General features: G+C 34.2%; 2 protein-coding genes across 3 annotated transcripts; one reads left to right on the top strand and one right to left on the bottom strand.

Moving 5' to 3' along the window:
• Positions 1–23: 23 nt before the first annotated feature.
• Positions 24–13,583, top strand: LOC134252692 (serine/arginine-rich splicing factor 7-like). 2 transcript variants are annotated; one of them, XM_062735190.1, is made up of 7 exons: positions 24–127; positions 362–641; positions 2,492–2,659; positions 4,488–4,550; positions 12,530–12,553; positions 12,813–12,839; positions 13,114–13,583. In XM_062735190.1, the coding sequence occupies exons 2-7, from the start codon at positions 364–366 to the stop codon at positions 13,403–13,405; spliced, it is 852 nt and encodes a 283-aa protein (XP_062591174.1). In that variant the 5' UTR covers positions 24–127; positions 362–363; the 3' UTR covers positions 13,406–13,583. The 2 variants fall into 2 exon arrangements, with proteins under 2 accessions (XP_062591174.1, XP_062591172.1); XM_062735188.1 differs by having other exon boundaries at positions 4,488–4,556.
• A 2,847-nt stretch (positions 13,584–16,430) lies between these two features.
• LOC134252685 (uncharacterized) lies at positions 16,431–22,413 on the bottom strand. The gene is made up of 4 exons (XM_062735182.1): positions 22,332–22,413; positions 19,525–19,681; positions 19,166–19,330; positions 16,431–16,581 (listed from the first exon to the last, which is right to left on the bottom strand). The coding sequence occupies exons 1-4, from the start codon at positions 22,411–22,413 to the stop codon at positions 16,431–16,433; spliced, it is 555 nt and encodes a 184-aa protein (XP_062591166.1).
• Between the last annotated feature and the right edge of the window lie 428 nt (positions 22,414–22,841).

Here is a 22,841-nt window from a genome sequence, read left to right as displayed (position 1 = left end):
TAATCTTATTTTCTATTTTTTGCAGATTTTCATTATCACGTAAACGTTTAGGATATAGTGTTTTGACATATTAACTATTAAAGCGTCACATTAACGTTGATTTTAGGCGTGCACTTGCGGGGAAGAAGTAAGAACATTTGTTTTATTTTTCTCCCCATATTTCTCCAATTTTAGATGCGTAGTCTTAAGCTTTCCTTGCGTAATCAATATTTCTTTTACTTTAACTTATAATCTGTTCTAATATGCGTAACAGTGCATGATTTTAATTGACTACATAAATATGGTAGACCTAGAATTGATGTAGGACCAGGAAGATTTAAAAGATCCTGGCATTTATACAAATGACACTTTTTACACATAGAAATGGGAAGATCTAGATCAAGAAGTCGTAGTCGAAGCTATGATCGCAGACGCAGCAGGAGTGCCAGTTATGACAGCAGAAGCCCTTCTCCTGAGGAGGGTTACAGAATCCATGTAGCTGATTTGGGCATGGATCCCTCCAAGCGAGACATTGAAAGAGCATTTGAAAAGTTTGGGCCATTGGTAGAAGTATGGGTTGCAAGGAACCCACCATGCTTCGCATTTGTTGTATACAAATACAGAGAGGATGCTGACAAAGCTATTAGAGAAATGGATGGGAAGTAAGTCTTCTTATCATAAATGAAACTAGTTAAACTAAGTTATACAAGGAAATAATTAGTCCTTTTCGGGTACTACTAAACAGAGAACCCTAGAGAACTCTAGAGAACCTTAAAGAACCCTATTGATTTTAAATTATTTATTGTCTGTAAATGAAATATTTATAGTTTAGATAACTAATATGTCATGTTAAAACAAAATCAAATTTTAAAAAAAATATATTTTGACAAGTTTTTTGCTTATTTAAAAGAGTACTATAATCTCTTAAAACTTCAACATAGCTTTCATGATAAAACTAGTAAGAAATTAATTAATATTTTTAAGATCAGAGTAATTGCTTAAGAATTATACATATCATTAAAATTAAATAAAAAATAATGTGAAAATTGCGTGAGGCCATCCTTAAAAAAATGTTTGTTTGGAATTGCCGCCTGGGGGTTTTCAGACCCAGGAGGGAGGGAGGGATTTTATTTTTTTTATTTAAATTGAAGCTAAATGATAAAAAATGAAATCTCAATGAACAGTGGTAATTTCCATTTATTATCCTCTTTCTTTTATTTTATTAATATTTGGTCCGATTTTGAAAAAAAGATATACACAGAACGGTACTCAAATATTAATCTCATTTAGATGTTAAAATCTGTTCATTTATTAATAGTTAAATTTCAGCATCAAACTTCTAATTTATTTTGAGAAATCTTTATTAAACAATACTTTTATCAGTATATTTCGTAGTATTTCTTTTTGAAATTTACCCCTTTGTTAAGACAACGCTTGCAAAAAGTTTGAACTACACAAAATTTCTTAGGAATAGTTGGGATGTTTTGTGGAAAACCGGGAGGGGGTGCTTGGTACGTTCTCGAGTTTTCACCATGCATCAGTTTTAACATTACGTTTCAAAGACTTGTCATACTGACAGACAACATTTTTCCTTTAGTATTTGGAATAAAACGTTTCTGATCCATGTAATTTTTTAAGTGGGAACTGGACGATCATTTTTTTTTTCAACATGACGGACTTAACTTATCAAGTTCAACATGTTCAATGTGCAATCTATTACAATAGCTCTTTCCAGGTATCGATGTATCATTCCATTTAATTTTTTTATTCACCTTTTATCTTTATAGAGATGCATAAATGTTCTGCTCTTCAACACATCGCTTGAATGTTTCCAATATGGTCTGACATTTTGGCGGCTTTTATTTTGTCAAATCGCAACCTATAATTGCTATATCATAAATACTATGAAGAAAGCGTTTTATTGACCCGAGTTGTTAAATTAATGTGAGCTCAAACCCGACTTTTAAAAAGCTATTTCGACGAACGAACTAACTTGTACTAAACATTTAAAACAACGTAAGACGATAAAACGATAAAAAAAATATTGTTAATATTTTGCCAATAAAATTTTTTGAGCGGGGGGTATTTTAATGAGGCTGGCAGCAATTCCAAACAAACTATAATTTTATTTTGGCCTGATAAAAATTTTTATTGCGATAAACAATGTTTTTTTAAAGTCAATCGGGATCGGGATGTCAAAAAATATTTCGCCATCTATTTTGTTACGTTTTTCCGATGAAAACTTCCATAAAATAACTTTCTAATTGATTTTATGTATAAAATACTATTTATTTAATACAAATCAACTCAATTGCGCATAAAACATATAAAAATTCACCATATAAACCTAAGGTTCTCTAGGGTTCTCTGTTTAGTAGGACCGGTCCTTTTCCTCTGATTAAAGAAATTATTTTTTGGATTAAACATTGCAGTGTCATTTTATGCATTCCCATTGCCAGTAAACTGAATATTTCAAACTAAAAGTTGTGCTGTATATGGCCTTTTTTTAAAGACCTCTTGCAGGAGGAAGAGTCAGATGCTCATTTGCACGACCAAGAACAAGAGGAAGAAGGAGGAGAGGGTTTGATCCAAATTTACGGTGTTATACTTGTGGAGAGAAGGGTCATTTTTCCAGGGACTGTGTTGAAATTTGGAGACAAAGGCGAAGAAACAGAAGTCGGTGTGTACAGTTCTCTAGCCATTCACTAATTATGTTTAATGAAATAATTATTTAAACAATATATATTTTTCAATTTTTCTTTCCAATATGTAACTAGATTTTGTTTTACACTGTGTGATCTTATATGTGTTTAATTTTCAGGAATCGGAAAAATATTAATTTGAGAGTTTAATCCGTTTTCCCCTTTAAACTTAACAATTCCACAAATTAAAAAAATCCTTTCACACTCCATGGTTGAGGGTTCATTATGTCTGATCAATATTTGTTTATTGTTTACACAGATAAAAATTTGTTTTATTAAGAATGGATGTCTAAAACACCTTCTTCAGTCAAACCCAATTTTGAGAAAATAAAAAAAGAAAAGAAACCCTGATTTGGAACCAGCTATTATTATGAAAATGAGCTTTGTGGCCTCATTGCCATTTACCTAGATAATTGTTTGTTTTGTTTATATGCAGGCCAATTGTGTTTGGGTTCTGAAGACATTTTTCAATTTTCAAATAAACTTTTCCCATTCATCTATGTCTAAATCCATACCTCTTATTTACCAACTTGCAATTCAAATATCATCATCAATGAAGTAGTATTTTTGGCAGGAGTTTATCAAGTTCTTGATTGTAAATTACATTGTCATTCAAAGAGCAAGAGGATGAGAGGCATCTTCACTAGCAGAACCAGATATTTTTAGTCACTCTGAAAAATGGGTAACCAACATGAACATATTTCCTCTTTCAAAACTTTTTGCATACTAACTACCTCACAAGGTAAAGAACAAAAATACCACTTTGCACTTACTAACAATTCCATTATCATGAAAAAAATGAAAAGAAAAAAACTGTTTAACAGTGGAAATTATCTGAAGAATTCCACTCCATTTATGACTCTCCGTAATGTTTTTATCAGGCAAGTGGTAATGGTATATTGATTGTGTTGGCAAAGAGTTGGCAATGGCTTGAGTTGATGATGGTGGTCCGCCGCGAAAATTTTGCGGATCGGACCTTTCTCTAAAGTGTGATTGGTTGATTATGGTCAACAGCCCTGTGTTCAGGAAGTGCGCCCCCTGAAAAAATAATGGTGCGTCCCTCTGTGGTGGGCATTGAGTGGTATTGAATGTAGGCCTGTGTATAAGAAATAATGTGATATATTGCTATTAGTCAAAAGGGGTAAGTATTGTGTTTATGGAAAAACAAACTTAATTGTAGACAATGACATTAAGTGTTAGATTGTAAAGTCATTTATCCATGCCATTATTTTACCAAAAGAATTAAATATTATGCAAGAAACCTCATTTTCCTCTCATATTCTAGAAATTCTTCCATTCAAACCACAGCATGTAAAGCTTTTTAAATGCATGATTATCTTTGCTGGTGCTGGCCTCTTTTAAAATTCTTCAAGAATTGTCAAGTCAGTAGTATGTTCATTTCAAAGAAACCAGTATACAGGTATTGAACAAAAAATATAGCTTAATGTACATGATTTTCCAAAAAAAACAGCAGGTTACCAGATCTTCATGAACAGGAGACCAAAATTTACAGGGGCTTGGAGCATTTATTAACGAATCTGGATGAATTAGTAATTAAGTATGCCACCATGTTATGCCTTAAACTCTCAAAATTTATAGAAGAATGATATAAGAGTTTGATCCTTTCAGGGATTTAATTTGGTTATATCCCCTTCCCTTTCAAAAAAATGTTCATGACCCCAAAAATTGATGTGATGAAGATATTTTTTCTATATAACAGTAGATATGCATATTACATGTAATTTCAACATTTTCATTCATTTCACTCCTGCTTCACTCTTTGATACCTATTTCTTGTATTTACAGAGATCGCCGAAGGAGAAGAACAAGGTCTCATTCCAGAAGTGGGTCAAGGTCAAGAAGAAGCAGGTCAAGGTCAATTACATAAATTATGTATACAGTAAAACTCGTTTAGTACGAACACGGATATAACGAATTCACGGATATAGCGAAGTTTTTCTGGGTCCCCGGCAAAATTCTTAACAAATCTTTGTGAAATTTTACGGTTATAACAAACTCTGATATAACGAATTTACGGATATAGCGAACTCATTTTGAGTCCCGATGAGGTTAAATATAATGAAATTTACATCTTTTATAACGAACTTTCAAAGATCTTAAAATTTGCTAAATTGAATTGACTTCATTTTCTTGTAGCATTTGAATATAAAATTCAATTCATAATAAAACCTTAGTTAGTGACGGTATATTTTGTAATATTTGCTTCAATAACATAGTGTAACGGGGTGGGGGGGGCGGACGGTACCTCTCCTACTACTGCTGGGACCGCCGTCTCCCTCACTCTATCTATAGGGGCTGTCTTATCTTTCGTGGCAAGGCTTGCGTTACACAGCTCAACCCGAGCTCAGGAGGGCTAGTATGGAACAGTGGTTAAAAACTCAATACTCTTTAATCTTATATCACCACACACTAAATTATCTCCCTTTAATCAATGAACTCAGATAATACACCACTGCCCAAAACCTAAACCTCCTTTTATTAACCCGCGCTCTCTAAGTTACACTAAATTTATTAATACACGAAATCTCTCTGTTTTACTTCTCTATTTTTCAAGCTTGTTACAACCTAGATCTAAGGAAGTCACTATAAATTCTCTAATACTCATTTATTTCATTAATACTCATTTCTTACTCTTTTAAATCCCACAATTTCCATCTTGTTGGAAAATCACACTTTGATAAAACCTTGTAAATCTCTGTACTTGAAATGAGACAAAATACAGTTTTACAATTTATTATAATAATTATCTCTCAATTAAACAATCAACAAACAAATTCTAAGTTCTGTCTCAGTCTGTCTGTGTCACCTATTAGTCCTGACTTACCTAAAACCAACCTCAATACAACTCACAAAACTCCTAATTCTCAGAACTTCCTTCCAGACCTCCTGGATGAAAGTAAAAACCAATAACTAAAACTTAATCCCTTAAACCTAATTAATTCCTAACAAATTTCAAACACCAGTAATTCCTGCAAATTTCCTAAGTCTGAATTTCAGTTTAAAACAGTAGCAAAATTTAGAAATACACTAAGCTTCCTTAGCTAAATGTATAAATTACCTAAACAATTTCAAGTAATTCTAAAATTTAACAACAATTTACCAAAAATTCAAACAATCATCAAATTTTAACCAAGTCCAATTCTCAGTTAAAATTCACTAAAATCTGACCAAAACTTCCTATAAAATTCTACAAATATTCCAAAAGTTCCTAAATATCCTTAAACTAACCCTGGCTCTTCTTAAAATAAAACTAAAAAGTCATTATTAAATCTAATTTAAAAACGCCCAACCCATACTAACTCCTTACCCCTAAAACACGACTTCTCTAAACAAACCAACCTAGCAGAAGAGCAAAAATTCCTTGAATCTCTCTCTTTTATACAAGAACATGACGTAAATGTTGGAAACTGTTGGACTCACTGGAAAACGTTGGAGAATCTCTCGTGACATTTCCCGTAAAATGCAAAGTCTATAGAAAAATCTAATAACAACATACAAGACAACTTTTCTGAATGAAAGTAATCTCTAAATACATTCTTCAATTAGAATAAGTAAATTAATCTCTAAATCAACAAATAACACAATTAACTCCAAAAATCCTAAAACTATCGTAACTTTTACGATCGGGCTCGACCTACACAATTTACGACCGCCAAGTTCGTAAACAAATCTACCAGTTTGCAACAGGACATTAAACTGCCAATAATTAACTGAAAACAAGTTAAACTTCAAGAAAACATGATTTCATCTATAAATCTATGGTTAATCTTCTACAGAAGACCAATTAAAGTACCTGAAACATGAAGTAAGCTAAAATAACAGCACAACTTTACTACTGCCATGATCAGCTGATTTCTACGTAACTCAAAACATGTGCACAAACTATTTCAACTCATGTAAATCACTTAAACTTGTCAATAATCACCTATCAATTACATGCAAAGCATAAATTAATACATATTCCTGCATGTCAAGTAACTATAACACATAGATTAAAAATTCATCTCAACTCTCCTACAAATGTCAACAATAATCAGGTTCAATAACTCTGTATAAAACTTATCTGTCAAATCTCTGGACCGTTACACTACCCTCCTCTCAAAATATTTGTGTCCTCACAAATGACTTATCTCAAGTAAATGTCAAATCTAAACATTAAGGTCAAAGTGTCTACCTTACAATGTACAATCATCAATACATTATAATATTATGACATAATATCTGAAATAAGAACTTTGGCTATAATTTACACATATCAATGCTTTAATTTACCGTCCTTTATTCTTTCCTAGAATAGAATATCACTTAGCACAGTTCCATTTAACACAATTCCATTTAGCACAGTTCCATTTAACACGATCACGCGCAGTTCCTGGTCCTTCTCATCAAGGCATCGTCTCGTCAGATTACTTCTTCCCGTCAAGCATCACTGTCTGGTCCTATGGTCCATCTCTGCTTGGCTCATCATCATCACCTCATACCATCATGGTAATCGTCAAAGCTGTAAAACGTTTACCTTTGTGTTCTCCTTATGTGGATCCTCTGTGAATGATGGGGGTCTTGCTCCACCAATGCCCCCTTCTCCTGTCCCCTTCATGGCGAGATTCCTGATGATTCCAACGTTGGTTTCCCACTGCACAGGTAAGGCTGTGGTGAAGGTTCCATCGTTGCCACCATAGACAGTGGATTTTACAGATGGCAGTAAGTACAGTCTCTTCACTGGCACTGCACCATAGCCGGTATCCTTTCCTTGACTTTGAGGTAACATCAATATGTCTGATCCTAAGTCAAACTTCTTAGTTTTGTCTTCTTCATCTCCCTGGATGATCACGGTGTTCACCTCTTCCTCAGAGATTTCCATGCTGATTCTACTACCCATAACTTCATCATTATTCTCAACAACATTATCTGCCATTGTCTCTGGATATCTAGCAGCAAACTTTTCCAACGGTTTCACTGTAAAACCTTTTGACACTTCACTAAACTCATCCTCTTCTCTATCAACAAGTACTGGTACATCCACAATCATTTCTGATTTGGAGGGAATCTGATAATCTTCCACAGCACAAACTTTCCCCAGTGGGCTGGGTTGATGGTTCTGTATGCAAGGGATGGGACAACTATTCAACAGGATGACACCCTCATGGAGATTAATGATGGCTGGTCCACCTGGACCCTTCATCAGCACATCTAATCCCAATAAAGCTTCATCTTCAATTTCAGCAACGACTAATTCTTCCTCAAACTTCAATTCTCCTAACTCAAACTTGAACTTGGCTTTCCCCATCTCCTTCAGAGGTTGGCCATTTACACTGGTTAACATGTAAGACTTCTCTAAGTGGGGTCGTACATCCTCAGGGATCTTCCTGTAGGCCCGGTCTGACAGCACCGTCCGGATTGCTCCTGTGTCGACTGTGAGCATGACCTTCATGCCTTGAATCCTCCCTTTTATGTAGATGCCCTCACTCCTCATGAGTTGTCTTGCAATTTGTGTGATACCTTGATCACCAAGGGTGGTTTCTCCTGTTGGTTGTGTTGTCTCCTGCATTTTCCTATGACCGTTATCTTTCCCATCAGTTTGGGTCACTCCCTGGTCAACAGGAGTGACCCTCTCTAGTTTGACGACAAGTGGGTCAAATTTGGAGAGTAACTTTGTAAGGTTACATCTCCACTTCGCTGGATATCATTGGATGGTTGATTGGCAGTACTAAGAGTACTCTGTTGGAATCTCCCTTCATTGTTATGAGTTTTCTGTTGATTCCTCTGTGGACAGCTCCTGGCAAAATGTCCGTTTTGGCCACAAGCAAAGCAAATTCCATTATTTACTCTGCTTGTTTGAGGATCTGCTTGTCCCTTGGGTGCTGGTAGGTTACCATGGTAAGGTGATCTTACATTGAAGGCACTAGTGGGATTTTCCCTCCTCCCTTGCCATTGGTTGGAATCAGATGATCTCTCTGTAGACTGTGTCTGTAATTGAGATCTGATTTGTTCCTCTACCAACTGCTTTACCAGATTTTGAAGATCTCCTTCCTGTATGGTGATGGTCCTTGGAGCACCTGTTTGGGGTTTCTGTTGTGCAGACTTCCATGCTGTTGATTGCTTTTCCTGTGGCTTTACTGATTTCTTAACAGGTTTCTGCTTGACTGGAGCATTGACCTGTCTTGTGGGTTTCTTTTCCTTCTTGTCACTGTCTTCTGGATTATGGGGATATCTGGTGGTCTCCAGGTAATGTACCACATGATATACAGCATCCTCGATTGTCTCAGGCTCCTTATTCAATTCCACATAAATCCTTGTCTTCTGGTCTCGAAGTCCTAGGAGGAATCTCCTTAACAAATCCTCCTGTCTGATTGAGATGCCTCTGTTTTTGTAAGCTTTATCATACAAACGTTTAAGCTCAGCAGCATACTCCTCGGCTGATTCACCAGGCTGTTGGTTCCTGCGGGTAAACTGCATTATGTAGAGTTTGGTAGTCTCAACTTCACCAAATCTGCTTTGTAGCTCCTTCAGTAGGCGTTTGTAGTTACTTAGGACTGAGGTGGGTAACTGTCCGTATGCAAACTCCCCAGCTACTCCTTGTAGCCTTGGGAGGATTTCACGCAGTTTTTCCTCCTGTGTCCAATGCTCAATATGGGCGACAGCCTCAAATCTGTTGTACCAAACTTCCCATTTTTCAGCCTTTCCTGTAAAAGCTGGTAACTTCACATTTGATTTCTGGCCTTTGTGGGTTGGTTGGAAAATTTCACTGGTCCTGACACTGCCATTTGATGACCGTCTCCTGGGTATTGGTTCTATCTCTTCCTCTGAAGATGAGGGGGATTGATACTGGTCCCTGGGTGTTAACTGGGTTTTCCTCCTCCGATGTGCCATGCTCCTCGCTAGGCGGTCAGAGGACTTGCCATTTTCCAGGTTTTCAACAGCATGGGCAGAATTCCGTTGGTCGGTGAATCCCGCAAAGGCTGTCTGGATAGCTGAGATCTGATTCGTCATCTCCTTCAAGGCTCCTTTTATTTCATTAAAAATACCAAGTGAATTGTCTCCCGCATCGTTGGAAGAATTTCTTGTAGGAGTTGGTTCTGTTAGATCAGCGTTTCCCAACCTCCTCCGTAATCCAGGTCTTCCAACATGCCTCAATGGTGTAGGCCTTCTCACTTCATGTGGATCTGTCTCTCGCCTAATGCTTGGTAGTGATGGACTGCTTCTCATATGGACTTCAGCTCCAACGTTGATTTGTGGTCTGACAGTATTTGGCATGTCATCTTCCTCAGATGACCCAAATTCATTTGCTGTAGTTTCATAATCTGTTTCTCCTTCAGTGACAGTTAAGGCTTCAGTGTTCATCTCATCATCTGTAATCTGCTGTATCTCCTCATGATCAGCCTGACTTCCCTCACGTCTAGTTGTTGAGGCTTGTTGTCTCCTCTTCACCATTTTTGTAGTTAGAGATGTTCGTTTCACTGGATTTGTGGTACCAACACTCCTTGGTTGGAAGTACAAATCCTACCGGCGACGCCAAGTGTAACGGGGTGGGGGGGCGGACGGTACCTCTCCTACTACTACTGCTGGGACCGCACTCCCTCACTCTATCTATAGGGGTTGTCTTATCTTTCGTGGCAAGGCTTGCGTTACACAGCTCAACCCGAGCTCAGGAGGGCTAGTATGGAACAGTGGTTAAAAACTCAATACTCTTTAATCTTATATCACCACACACTAAATTATCTCCCTTTAATCAATGAACTCAGATAATACACCACTGCCCAAAACCTAAACCTCCTTTTATTAACCCGCGCTCTCTAAGTTACACTAAATTTATTAATACACGAAATCTCTCTGTTTTACTTCTCTATTTTTCAAGCTTGTTACAACCTAGATCTAAGGAAGTCACTATAAATTCTCTAATACTCATTTATTTCATTAATACTCATTTCTTACTCTTTTAAATCCCACAATTTCCATCTTGTTGGAAAATCACACTTTGATAAAACCTTGTAAATCTCTGTACTTGAAATGAGACAAAATACAGTTTTACAATTTATTATAATAATTATCTCTCAATTAAACAATCAACAAACAAATTCTAAGTTCTGTCTCAGTCTGTCTGTGTCACCTATTAGTCCTGACTTACCTAAAACCAACCTCAATACAACTCACAAAACTCCTAATTCTCAGAACTTCCTTCCAGACCTCCTGGATGAAAGTAAAAACCAATAACTAAAAACTTAATCCCTTAAACCTAATTAATTCCTAACAAATTTCAAACACCAGTAATTCCTGCAAATTTCCTAAGTCTGAATTTCAGTTTAAAACAGTAGCAAAATTTAGAAATACACTAAGCTTCCTTAGCTAAATGTATAAATTACCTAAACAATTTCAAGTAATTCTAAAATTTAACAACAATTTACCAAAAATTCAAACAATCAGCAAAATTTAACCAAGTCCAATTCTCAGTTAAAATTCACTAAAATCTGACCAAAACTTCCTATAAAATTCTACAAATATTCCAAAAGTTCCTAAATATCCTTAAACTAACCCTGGCTCTTCTTAAAATAAAACTAAAAAGTCATTATTAAATCTAATTTAAAAACGCCCAACCCATACTAACTCCTTACCCCTAAAACACGACTTCTCTAAACAAACCAACCTAGCAGAAGAGCAAAAATTCCTTGAATCTCTCTCTTTTATACCATAACATGACGTAAATGTTGGAAACTGTTGGACTCACTGGAAAACGTTGGAGAATCTCTCGTGACATTTCCCGTAAAATGCAAAGTCTATAGAAAAATCTAATAACTACATACAAGACAACTTTTCTGAATGAAAGTAATCTCTAAATACATTCTTCAATTAGAATAAGTAAATTAATCTCTAAATCAACAAATAACACAATTAACTCCAAAAATCCTAAAACTATCGTAACTTTTACGATCGGGCTCGACCTACACAATTTACGACCGCCAAGTTCGTAAACAAATCTACCAGTTTGCAACAGGACATTAAACTGCCAATAATTAACTGAAAACAAGTTAAACTTCAAGAAAACATGATTTCATCTATAAATCTATGGTTAATCTTCTACAGAAGACCAATTAAAGTACCTGAAACATGAAGTAAGCTAAAATAACAGCACAACTTTACTACTGCCATGATCAGCTGATTTCTACGTAACTCAAAACATGTGCACAAACTATTTCAACTCATGTAAATCACTTAAACTTGTCAATAATCACCTATCAATTACATGCAAAGCATAAATTAATACATATTCCTGCATGTCAAGTAACTATAACACATAGATTAAAAATTCATCTCAACTCTCCTACAAATGTCAACAATAATCAGGTTCAATAACTCTGTATAAAACTTATCTGTCAAATCTCTGGACCGTTACAATATTTAGTAGTAATATTTGAAGAAAAAAATTCATATTGCGAACTCGCTATAAATGTTTATACGAATTTGTTATACGGATATAACGAATTACGGATATAGCGAATTAAATTCACAGGTCTCCTGGACTTCGCTATAACCGAGTTTTACTGTACCTATATTTTTAATATTTTTGTTCTTTATCATGTGTATCCCAAATAAAAATCAAATTGTTGTGTATCTTGTTTCATTTAGATGACTGATGTTAAGTTTTTTCATTGATATCGTAAACATAATTAGTATTTTGATGTTTTATTTAGCAATGGCATTACGCATCTTTCATAAACAATACAATAAACATTAAATAAACAAAGCTGCAGATTGGACATTTGTGACCAGTTAAGAAATTTATGATGTACAGTACTAAATTGTTTTAATAAACTTATCTTTCACTGTTTCAGATCCAGGTCAAGAAGAAGGGATAGGTAAGCTTGTACTAATCTTATGATTTCAAACAATCTCGTATATTAATTAATCCTGTGAATAGCAAAAAAATGTCTGTATATTTGGCATTTTTGAAGTCAAGTTACAGTAATATATACCCAAAACATAAAGCAATTAAATTTCAAAAAGACAAGGAAAGTTGCACCAATTTTTTTTATTCCTTGTGGTCCTTGGCTTTAAATACAGCAAGGTTCTTATGGGTTTCAGAATATTTATACCTTGTTATTTATTTTATTTTAGGTCAGGTTCCAGGTCTAGGAGCAGCAGGTTTGTATTAAACAAAACCAAATTATAAAATTGTAGCTTGCCTATTTTATTATGAGGATGGCATTTTTGACTGGGTTAAACAAGTTTTCTTCATTAAATTCTAAATGGAAACAATAATTATAATTGCTTGAAAAATAAACTTTTGATATTAAATTTTCATACAACTTTTAAAATTTGCATAAAGGATGTAATGTTATGACCATTTATGTGGACTTTGTTGTCAGTTTTGCTTTTTAAAGCTATTTTTATTAAGTTGAATGTGATTTCTTTGTAGAAGAGACAGGGACAGAGAGAGAAAATCCAGGTCAAGGTCACCGAAACGTGAAAAAAGGAAAGAGTCCTCCTCCAAATCTCCACGAAGAAGTCGAGATCGCTCAGATGATAGAAACGACAAGGAGGGTTCTGACAAGGAGAGCCCTCCAAGAGCAGACCAGGAGAAAGTTCTGGATGAGATCAGGCCCTCGCAGTCCCGCTCTCGGTCCAGGAGTGCCCCAAGGTCAGAGAGGTCAGCATGTTCTGGAAGCAGGAGTCCCCCTCTAGGGAGGGAGGAAGATGAGGAAGACTAAGGAGTACTGGACCAGGCACATTGGTTGTTGTTAATCTCTTTGGACTGAGAGGAAGGGTACTGGACCAAACTGATTGGTTGTTGTTAATCTATTTAGTGTATTTTATCCATTCAATGTTTATGTGTAAGAAAATCATGATTCTTTATGATTGTATCATTAAATATGAAAAACATACAAAGGATTTGACTGTTTTTTGTGCTTGTCAGTTACAAATACCTTCAGTTTCCCCAATGGAAATCTCTGTAGATGTATCTTCATCAGTTTATGCAGTTGAGTGTCTTAAAATCTGCTGGCTTCGCAGCACTGTTAAGGCCTACTATGAGAAATCAACGGAAAATAGACGCGCAAAAAGTGGGTTTTTTTAAAACTGGATTTATTTTAATTAAGCTGTTTTATTATCAAAGAACTTACATACTAATGGAAATAGCATAGTATAACCCACTCTTTACTGTATGAAGTTTGGTCCCATCGATGGACAGTCACGTGATGAATGCATAATATGTCTACTGAATGTAGGTCATTAACAAATTTCAATATTGCAAGGGCATACCCTAGTTGAAGTTAAAAACTCCAGCTATTAATTGTTTCTGCATACTTTGTACTTTCTGAAAATGTTGCTGCATTGAATAGAATTCGCGTTTTAATAGTTAAAATTTCAAGTAAATGGGCCAATGTCGAAATATGTTTGACTTTTACCAAATATTTTGTGTACTTATAAAACCACGCTCTCGATTTAAAGAAAGCAGCAGCACTTTTCAAGTTAAGGAAAATATCCTATATCTATATTCAAAAAATGGTTAAGATCTATTCAGTGTATGCCCTTGCGAAAGTACAATTTTATGAGGCATCTCGCTGTTAAATATAGGTAACCTGTACATAATAACACGACATGATTAATTAAATACATTCTCTTGATAGTTAATGAATAAATGCAATAAACATAGGATATACATTGGTATTAATCGACCATTTGAAACCTGTATATAATATTCCGTTTAATAATAAAATGCATTTTTCATCGTTTACCAAAATGACGTCATGATTGACAAGTTCATCAAGATCAGTGATTTGTTTATAACCAGCTACTTAGGATTTAACTAGCAACTTTTTTTAATGCATTAATAAGTTTTTTTGTTGTTTATAATGCTAATACAGTTTAAAGTTGCAAATCATTTCATTTTCAGGTATTTTGAGGAATACATAAAAGTCATATTTTTGTGTGACGTCACAGTAAACTTTTCCCTTATAAATTAGGCCCCGCCCCATTTTTTCAGCCTTAACAATGCTGCGATTGGATTAACGATGTATGAAATAAGTAATGCATCTATTTATTGAAGGATCAACGTTCATTTGGTTCTGGTATTAATGTGATATGATAAAAAATTTTCCATCACTTAGTTCAAGGTAAGATTTTAAGTCGAGATATATAATGAGAAATACTTCAACAGGCCAAGCTTGGGACAGCCCTACACTGAGCTGCAACAAAGATTTGCTTTTGTATGCACATAAAAAAAAATTCACAACAAAATTTGTTGTAAAAATTTGTAAATTCAATTTTGATATACATGTATAATATATGTATTGCTAAAACACACTATATCTTGAATTTCCCCAGTGAATACATGTATACTTATAATAAATTCAAAATCATGCACTGCAAACCCAGAGACAAAATGTATGACAACAAAGCAAAGGTTTAATTTTCTGAAATGTGAATCAAATATGTTGGTACCTAAAGAAGCCTTCTCACAAGAAATACAAATACGAAATATAAAACCCTAGCAACGCCTCTTCAAAAGGTTTGGCCAGTCAAACTTTGGAGTCAAGGGTCAAGGTTGTTGGTTTCTAAAGAAAGGCCTTAACACAAGGATTACATATGCAAAGTATGAAAGCTCTTGCCGTAACCGTTTACAAGTCATTACCAAGGTTAAAGTTTTTAAATAGTAGGTCAAGGTCAAAGGGTCAGAATTTTGGTAACCAGTAAAAGGTCTTGATATAAAGAATAGAATACTTATTTGAAGTATTAAAGCTTTAGTCCTTGCCGTTCAGAAGTTATCTCCAAGGTCAAAGTTGTTGGTATTCAATGTACGTAAGGTCTTGTCACAAAGAAGACATATGTGAAGTTTGAAATCCCAGCCCCTACTGTTCAAAAGTTATGGTTAGTTAAAGTTCTTTTTAAAAGTAGGTCAATCTCCAAGGTCAAAGTTGTTGGTATCCAATGGAAGGTCTTGGTAAAAAGAATATATATGTGAAGTATGAGAGTCCTAGCACCAACCGTTCAAAAGTTATGGCCAAAGTAAAAGTTTTCGATTTTGGTGTAAAAGTGTGTCAAACTCCAAGGTCAAAAAGTCAAATTTGGTGGTACCCAAAGAAAGGTCTTATCACAAGGAATATACATGTGAAATATGAAAGCCATAGCCCCATTGACAGTCAAAACTTTTGGGCAAGAGCAAAGTTTTGCGAACAAACAGACAGACAGACGGACAGAAAGGGCAAAAACTATATAACCCCGAATCTTCGGTTACGGGTGCATAAAAAATGAAACTCTCCAAATAAAAACTTGTTATTTAACCTTGTAATAAGAAATGTGTATCTAGAACCAGTAAGATAAAAAGCTATCACGTTTGATTATTAATTTGCTCTCCGAATTGAGCTTACCACTGTAAATATGAAAACAAGACTTTATGAAAGAAGCCATTGTGCACCTCATTTTACTTTTAGCATCTCTAGATACAACAAAACATCTAGATTATAACCATATATGAATCCCTTATAAGCAAGTTGCTGTATAGCACTAACCTTGTAATAAGAAATGTGTACTGTTCCAGTAAGAAAGTCATATATGATATAATTTGTAAACTATATATTTCATATGCTAAACAAGACTTTGAAAGAAATTGTACAGTCATTAATTACTAGTATAGCATCTCAAGATACAATCTAGATTTCCTTGTATATGAATCCCTTATAAGCAAGTTGCTGTATAAAAGACAAAACAAAATCATTCTATATGTGAAGAGTCTGTTTATTCGTTTTTGATGAACTGTCCGTCCCACCACCTGTCATTTGACGTCTCATCATGGACGTCCTCAGGGAGGGACAAAGCTGGCTGGTCCTTAGACTTCGCCATTATTTCAGCCTCCATTTTTCTCTGTTCCGTTCTACTAGCACAGCATCTGCAAAACGGCGAAATTTCAACATTATTTATGAAATACTAGTACACATGCATATAAAGTTATGATATTGTTTTTTGCACAAACTTTATGTTTTTGCTTTGTAATCACATTTTGGTTTCTTCTTCCATAAAAAACAAATGGTTAAGAATCCCCTTTCCTCTATAATTTATTCCAGTTATGACCCCCCCCCCCCCCCTCGATTCCTCGTGAGTTTCTTAGAAAACTCATATATCGAGGAAAACGTTTTGAAATTTCCATAAAATGTATTTCCCTCCCTACAAAGACGAACAATATATTCAAGTTTGGGATTTTCAACGAAAGAATTTCTAACGAATAATATACACACATGTAATATGGAAGCGTATTAGTGCCACGCAATATTTTTTTAAGTTAGTAATTCCAACTTTTAAGTTGGAAATTCCAACTTTAATCTAGGCTTTTCCAACTTTAAAGTTGGTAATTCCAACATTAATCTTGGCTTTTCCAACTTTTAAGTTGGAAATTCCAACTTTAAAGTTGGTAATTCCAACTTTAATCTTGGCTTTTCCAACTTTTAAGTTGGAAATTCCAACTTTAATTTTGGCTTTTCCAACTTTAAAGTTGGTAATTCCAACTTTAATCTTGGCTTTTCCAACTTCTAAGTTGGTTTTTCCAACTTTGATCTTGGCTTTTCCAATTTAAAGTTGGTAATTCTCACTTTAAAGTTGGTAATTCCCACTTTAAAGTTGGTAATTCCAACTTAAATCTTGGCTTTTCCAACTTTAATCTTGGCTTTTCCAACTTTAAAGTTGGTAATTCCCACTTTAAAGTTGGTAATTCCAACTTTCAAAGTGGTAATTCTCACTTTACTTTGGAAATTCCAACTTTAAAGTTGGTAATTCCAACTTTAAAGTTGGTAATTCCAACTTTAATCTTGGTTTTTCCAACTTCAAAGTTGGTAATTCCAACTTTAATCTTGGCTTTTCAAATTTTTATTCGAGCTCTTCTATCCGCTTTTCTTTAGTTATTTCTTTTGTTTAAAGTATCAAAACTTGATAAAAGTGAAAATAGCTATGGAAGCGTATTAGTGCCACGCAATATTTTTTTAAAAGTTGGTAATTCCAACTTTAAAGTTGGTAATTCCAGCTTTAATCTTGGTAATTCCAACTTTAAAGTTGGTAATTCCAGCTTTAATCTTGGTAATACCAACTTTAAAGTTGGAAATTCCAACTTTAATCTTGGCTTTAAAGTTGATAATTCAAACTTGAATCTTGGGTTTTCCAACTTTAAAGTTGGAAATTTCAACTTTAATCTGGGCTTTTCCAACTTTTATCTTGGCTTTTCCAACTTTAAAGTTGGTAATTCCAACTTAAATCTTGGCTTTTCCAACTTTGGAGATTCCAACTTTAAAGTTGGTAATTCCAACTTTAATCTTAGCTTTTCCAACTTTAATCTTGATTTTTCCAAACTTTAAAGTTGGTAATTGCAACTTTAATCTTGGCTTTTCCAACTTTAATCTTGGCTTTTCCAAATTTAATCTTGGCTTATCCAACTTTTTTCGGCTTTATGTATTAAATTGTCTTAGATACTTTGTAACTTAAATTGTGTTACGTTTTATACATGTTATTAAAATGAAAAGATACAATTTTGGCGGTTGCCGACCCCCCCCCCCCCCCCCCCACCCCCCACCACCACCAATAATACAGAAGTTGCATACATATAATATTGGTAGTTGGTTGTTGATAGTGCCCCAAACTGAAAATATTATGCTCCATATACAAAATTGATACGGTCTCTTTTTTTAATGCTTAATAAAAGTCCGATCTCTTAAATATCTTAGTTTGAAATCCTGTCATGTACAGAGTTGACTGAAAGTCTTTATACGAGGGTTATGTAACTATTTTTTTCCTGCAACAGCTTCGACATTAATTGCCATACTATCAAACAAAGAAAGCATTTTATTATTTAATATAACTTAAGAAATTAACATTAACATAAATTAGGATCCTACAGTAGTCTTTACATTATACGTAGATTTATTTTTACTTAATAAAAATTTGACACTGAACAAATAAACTGGCACAGATAAAAATTGCTAACCAATTCATTTCAATGTACTCGTATATATTAACTTTATTAAGCATAATTCAAGTTTTATACCATAACTCCCTATGGACCCGTCCACCCTTCTTAAAGAGCCTCTCTTCTGCAACCCCCCCCCCCCCATTTAGGTTGCGAAAATTTATTGATACCCAGTCTGTTCCAGTGTATTACAGTTACATTAATAAAGTTGGTAATGGTTTAAAATAAAAGGGAAAAACTAAAATAAAAAGGGGGAGATCTCAAATTAAAGTTAGAAAAGCCAAGATTAAAATTGGAATTACCAACTTTAAAGTTGGAAAAGCCAAGATTAAAGTTGAAATTACCAACTTTAAAGTTGGAAAAGTAAAGATTAAAGTTGGAATTTCTAACTTTAAAGTTGGAAAAGCCAAGATTAAAGTTGGAATTACCAACTTAAAAAAAATATTGCGTGGCACTTATACGACTTATAGTGACCCCCATCCACCCTGTCTTCAATGCTATGCCAATCTTGCTGGAAACTTACGGTATATTGTCCTCTACTGCGTAGTATTTCTTCTGAACTCTATCAAACAAGCGATCCAGACAAGGAACTGTGCCCCTTTTGCACCAAAATAGGTAAATGTACAATAGAGCCAGGAGGATAAAAGTCACTCCTATACCTACTCCAATGGCAATCATTTTATCCCACCTGCAAAAAAGACATTACCACTTTAGTACATGTGTATACAGTTGATGTGTATGGTTTTTAATTAAAAAAATATTTTAACTTACCAGTAATTATCTTCATTAACAAAAAAAAGTTTTAATGTCGTAGAATCAAATTTTAGACTGTTTCTTTAAATAGAGGTATCCAGTGTATCACGTGATTATATTTCTACTCACCTTTCGCCGGGCTTGCAGCAGCCCACGGAGGCCTCCTGGGAGCAGCACTCGGTCTTGCCCTGGGCCACCAGGGACTCGTCTGTACAGTCCATGTAGTTCCCTTCGTCTGATGCAGGCTTAGTTTTGTCCACGATACATTTCTCATCATCCCCAACAGCTTCAGTGATAAAACAAGATGTATGTGTGTGAAATACTGAAACTTTTTGTGAAGATTTGTGAAGTTTCTCAAATGCAAAGCAAACTTAATAATTGAGGTCAAAAGATCAAATTTGTTGTTACTCGGTCATTTGAAAGGACTTGTGTCAATAAATATACTTGTGAAATATAAATACCCAAGCACCAACATATTAATGTAATGGCCATTAATTAAGAAGGAATACATGCATGAATGTAAGCACCTTAGTATTAAATTTTCAAAATTCATGGCCAAGGTTATTTATGCCCCCGGATCGAAAGATCCCTGGGGTACATTGTTTTCTTTCCTGTCTGTCTGTTTTTCTATTCTTTTTGACTGGGTACCACCAAATTTAACCTCTCGACCTTGGAGTTTGATCTACTTTTACAAAAAAAAAAAAAAGAATACCACACTTAAACCGGGCCATAACTTTTGAACAGTTGGAGCCAGGCTTTCTTACTTCACGTGTGTATTTATTGCGACAAGACCTCTCAGTGGGTGTAAATGTTTTTACTTTGACGTAAGTGTTTGACCCACGTTTTAAAAATTTTAACCTTGGTCATAACTTTTGAACAGTTAGAACTGGGGTATATTTCACAGGTACATCCCTTGTAACAAGACCTTCCTTTGGGTTCCAACACTTTTGACCTTGGCCTTTGGAGTTTGACATGCATTTGAGAGATTTCAACCCTCGTCATAAGCTGCCATACGGGGGCATCCGTGTTTTACAAATGCATCTTGTTTTTGCTGCTCAAACTCTAAATAATGTCAAAAGGTCAAAAATATTCATAATAGTAGATTAAGGTTTTGTCACAATTAATATACATGTGAAGTATAAAAGCCCTTATTACGTCGACTGCATGTTCAAAAATTAAAGCCAAAGTTTTGAATTTTTTTGCAAAAGTGGCCCAAACTCCAATGTCAAGGTTAGAAGGGCAAATATGTTGGTATGCAGGGAAATTTGGTCTTCTCACAAAGAATGCACTTGTGATACATAAATAAAAGCCTGGAGTAATTTTTTGGCGGACAAACAGACAGACAGGCGGACATGAAAATCATATATACCCCCCAAATCTTCGATAACGGGGGCATAATTACGCTTTATCAAATTTTATCACCATGTCATACCGACATATTTAATGATTTGTTTTTGTAGCTTGTATCATAGAACACTACAATCAAATATCGCGCATATAGTTTTCTGCCCTATCCGACCGTCTGCATGTTTAGCTGTCTGTCTGTTTGTCTGCAAAATTTTAACCTTACCCAGAACGTTTGATTGGTTGGAACTATACTTTTCATATATTCATTTCACAAGTGTATTTCTTGTGACAAGACCTTTAATTCTTTGGAAACCAAGATTTATGACCTCGTAACCTTGACCTTAAAGTTTGACCCCTTTTGCAAACTTTTACCACACTCTAACCTTGGCCATAACTTTTGAACAGTTGAGGGTAGAATTTGACCTGCTTTTGAAAAAAAACATTAAAAATGGTCCTAACTTTTGATCAGTTTTTTACATTTATACGAATCTGGTAATTGAATTAAGTTCTAGAGTTAAGGAAGGTCCATACTTTTACGGATCCGGTTTTAATTTTACACACCAATATAAAATTCTGATCATCACTTTTTTATTGAAATAAAATATTTTGGGTGCTTGAAAATAATTTAATAAGTATATATTTATTAATTATAGTGTCAATTTGATTATATATGCGTTTGATATATATACTATTTATGGAAATTAACACTTTACACTCTGTCCATAGGATTTAGCACATACACAGACACAAAATTCTTAATTGCGTTTATGAACCTACACCTTTCTTATTTTTTTTTAAAACAAACTAACTGGAGATCTATTTTAATAGATTTTAGGCCTATATCATCTTTTTAAATTTTACTTTCGTTTAAAATTTTGTAAAAAATGGTTGAAAAACGTGATATTCCAAAAATGGGGGTATACGTGTTCAAAGGGCTGTTTTGTTAAATTTTTCTGGTCAATCATAATAAAGTTTGTGTTTTTGTTAACCTTAGATATAATTATTACTACTTATAAAGAAAAAATGGCATGTAAACAGTTAAGATTTTGAGAATTATTAGAAATGAAGATATTTTGAGATTTTATTCTTAAAGACGTGGGCAGATTCAACATCAATTTGTTAATGCTTTCCAGGAAAAATTTCAAATATTCTCCTGGCAAATGAATATTTTTTGTTTCCACAAGTTTTAATATAAATTTAATTTGATTTGGTGCATAGCTAAGTAAAATATGATATCACACTTCTTTATGTTTAATTTTGGCTGTTGAATTTTTAGAGGTATGTACTCTGAGACATGTTGTACTAAAATTAACCTGCAAAGATATGTTTTTTTATGGGTGTTTTAGCTAGTTCATGAGTTATTCGAGGTATTCAAGTTAAAAAATGATCAGTTTGACAGAAAATTTTGAAAGTACGGACCTACCTTAAGTATATTTAAACAATAAATGGTTTATCAGGTAGGGATCTACTAGTATATACTAATACTTATTAGTTTATATATCAGTCCCTGATGGTATTCATATCAAAGTTTTATGTGTATTAATTCTCGGTGGATTCATTTTATATGCAGAAAATGTATAAATACCTACCTGCTTGAGTGATATTTGAAACAAAACCTAGAACCAGCACAACAAGAAATGTTTTCTTTAAGATTATTATTCGAACAGCCATTTTGTAAGGTTTTACTTTTATTGACCAATATACAACGCTCTGTTAATGCTTGTTTAATTAAGTGCTTTTGTGTTTTATACATTTGGTAAGAACTCTTACAGAAATCAATAACGTCTATAAATAAGATCGGAATATTAATCAATTATTTTACTGTTTAAAATGAAAATTTATCGATCTTTTTATGTTAAAATTTTGGTAAATTTGATCAAATTTAAAAATAAAACAGGATAAAATGTAAATAACACTCTAAAGAACCATTTGTGTCCAGTGAAAGTTAACAATGATAAATTAAAGATGGTTCCAGTGTTGTATGAAAGAAATAAGTTAATAAGAAATCTGTGAATTTATCTCAACCTTGAAATCAAATTTTATGATATTTTCATATGCATAAAACAGAGGGGGAAGTCAAACTATAGATATTCTTTTGG

Source organism: Saccostrea cucullata, unplaced genomic scaffold (genome assembly GCF_032062105.1).
Source record: "Saccostrea cucullata isolate Sc308-1 unplaced genomic scaffold, CSIRO_AGI_Scuc_v1 ctg99, whole genome shotgun sequence".
Classification (NCBI taxonomy): domain Eukaryota; kingdom Metazoa; phylum Mollusca; class Bivalvia; order Ostreida; family Ostreidae; genus Saccostrea; species Saccostrea cuccullata.
This window is presented reverse-complemented; position numbering and strand designations above follow the sequence as displayed.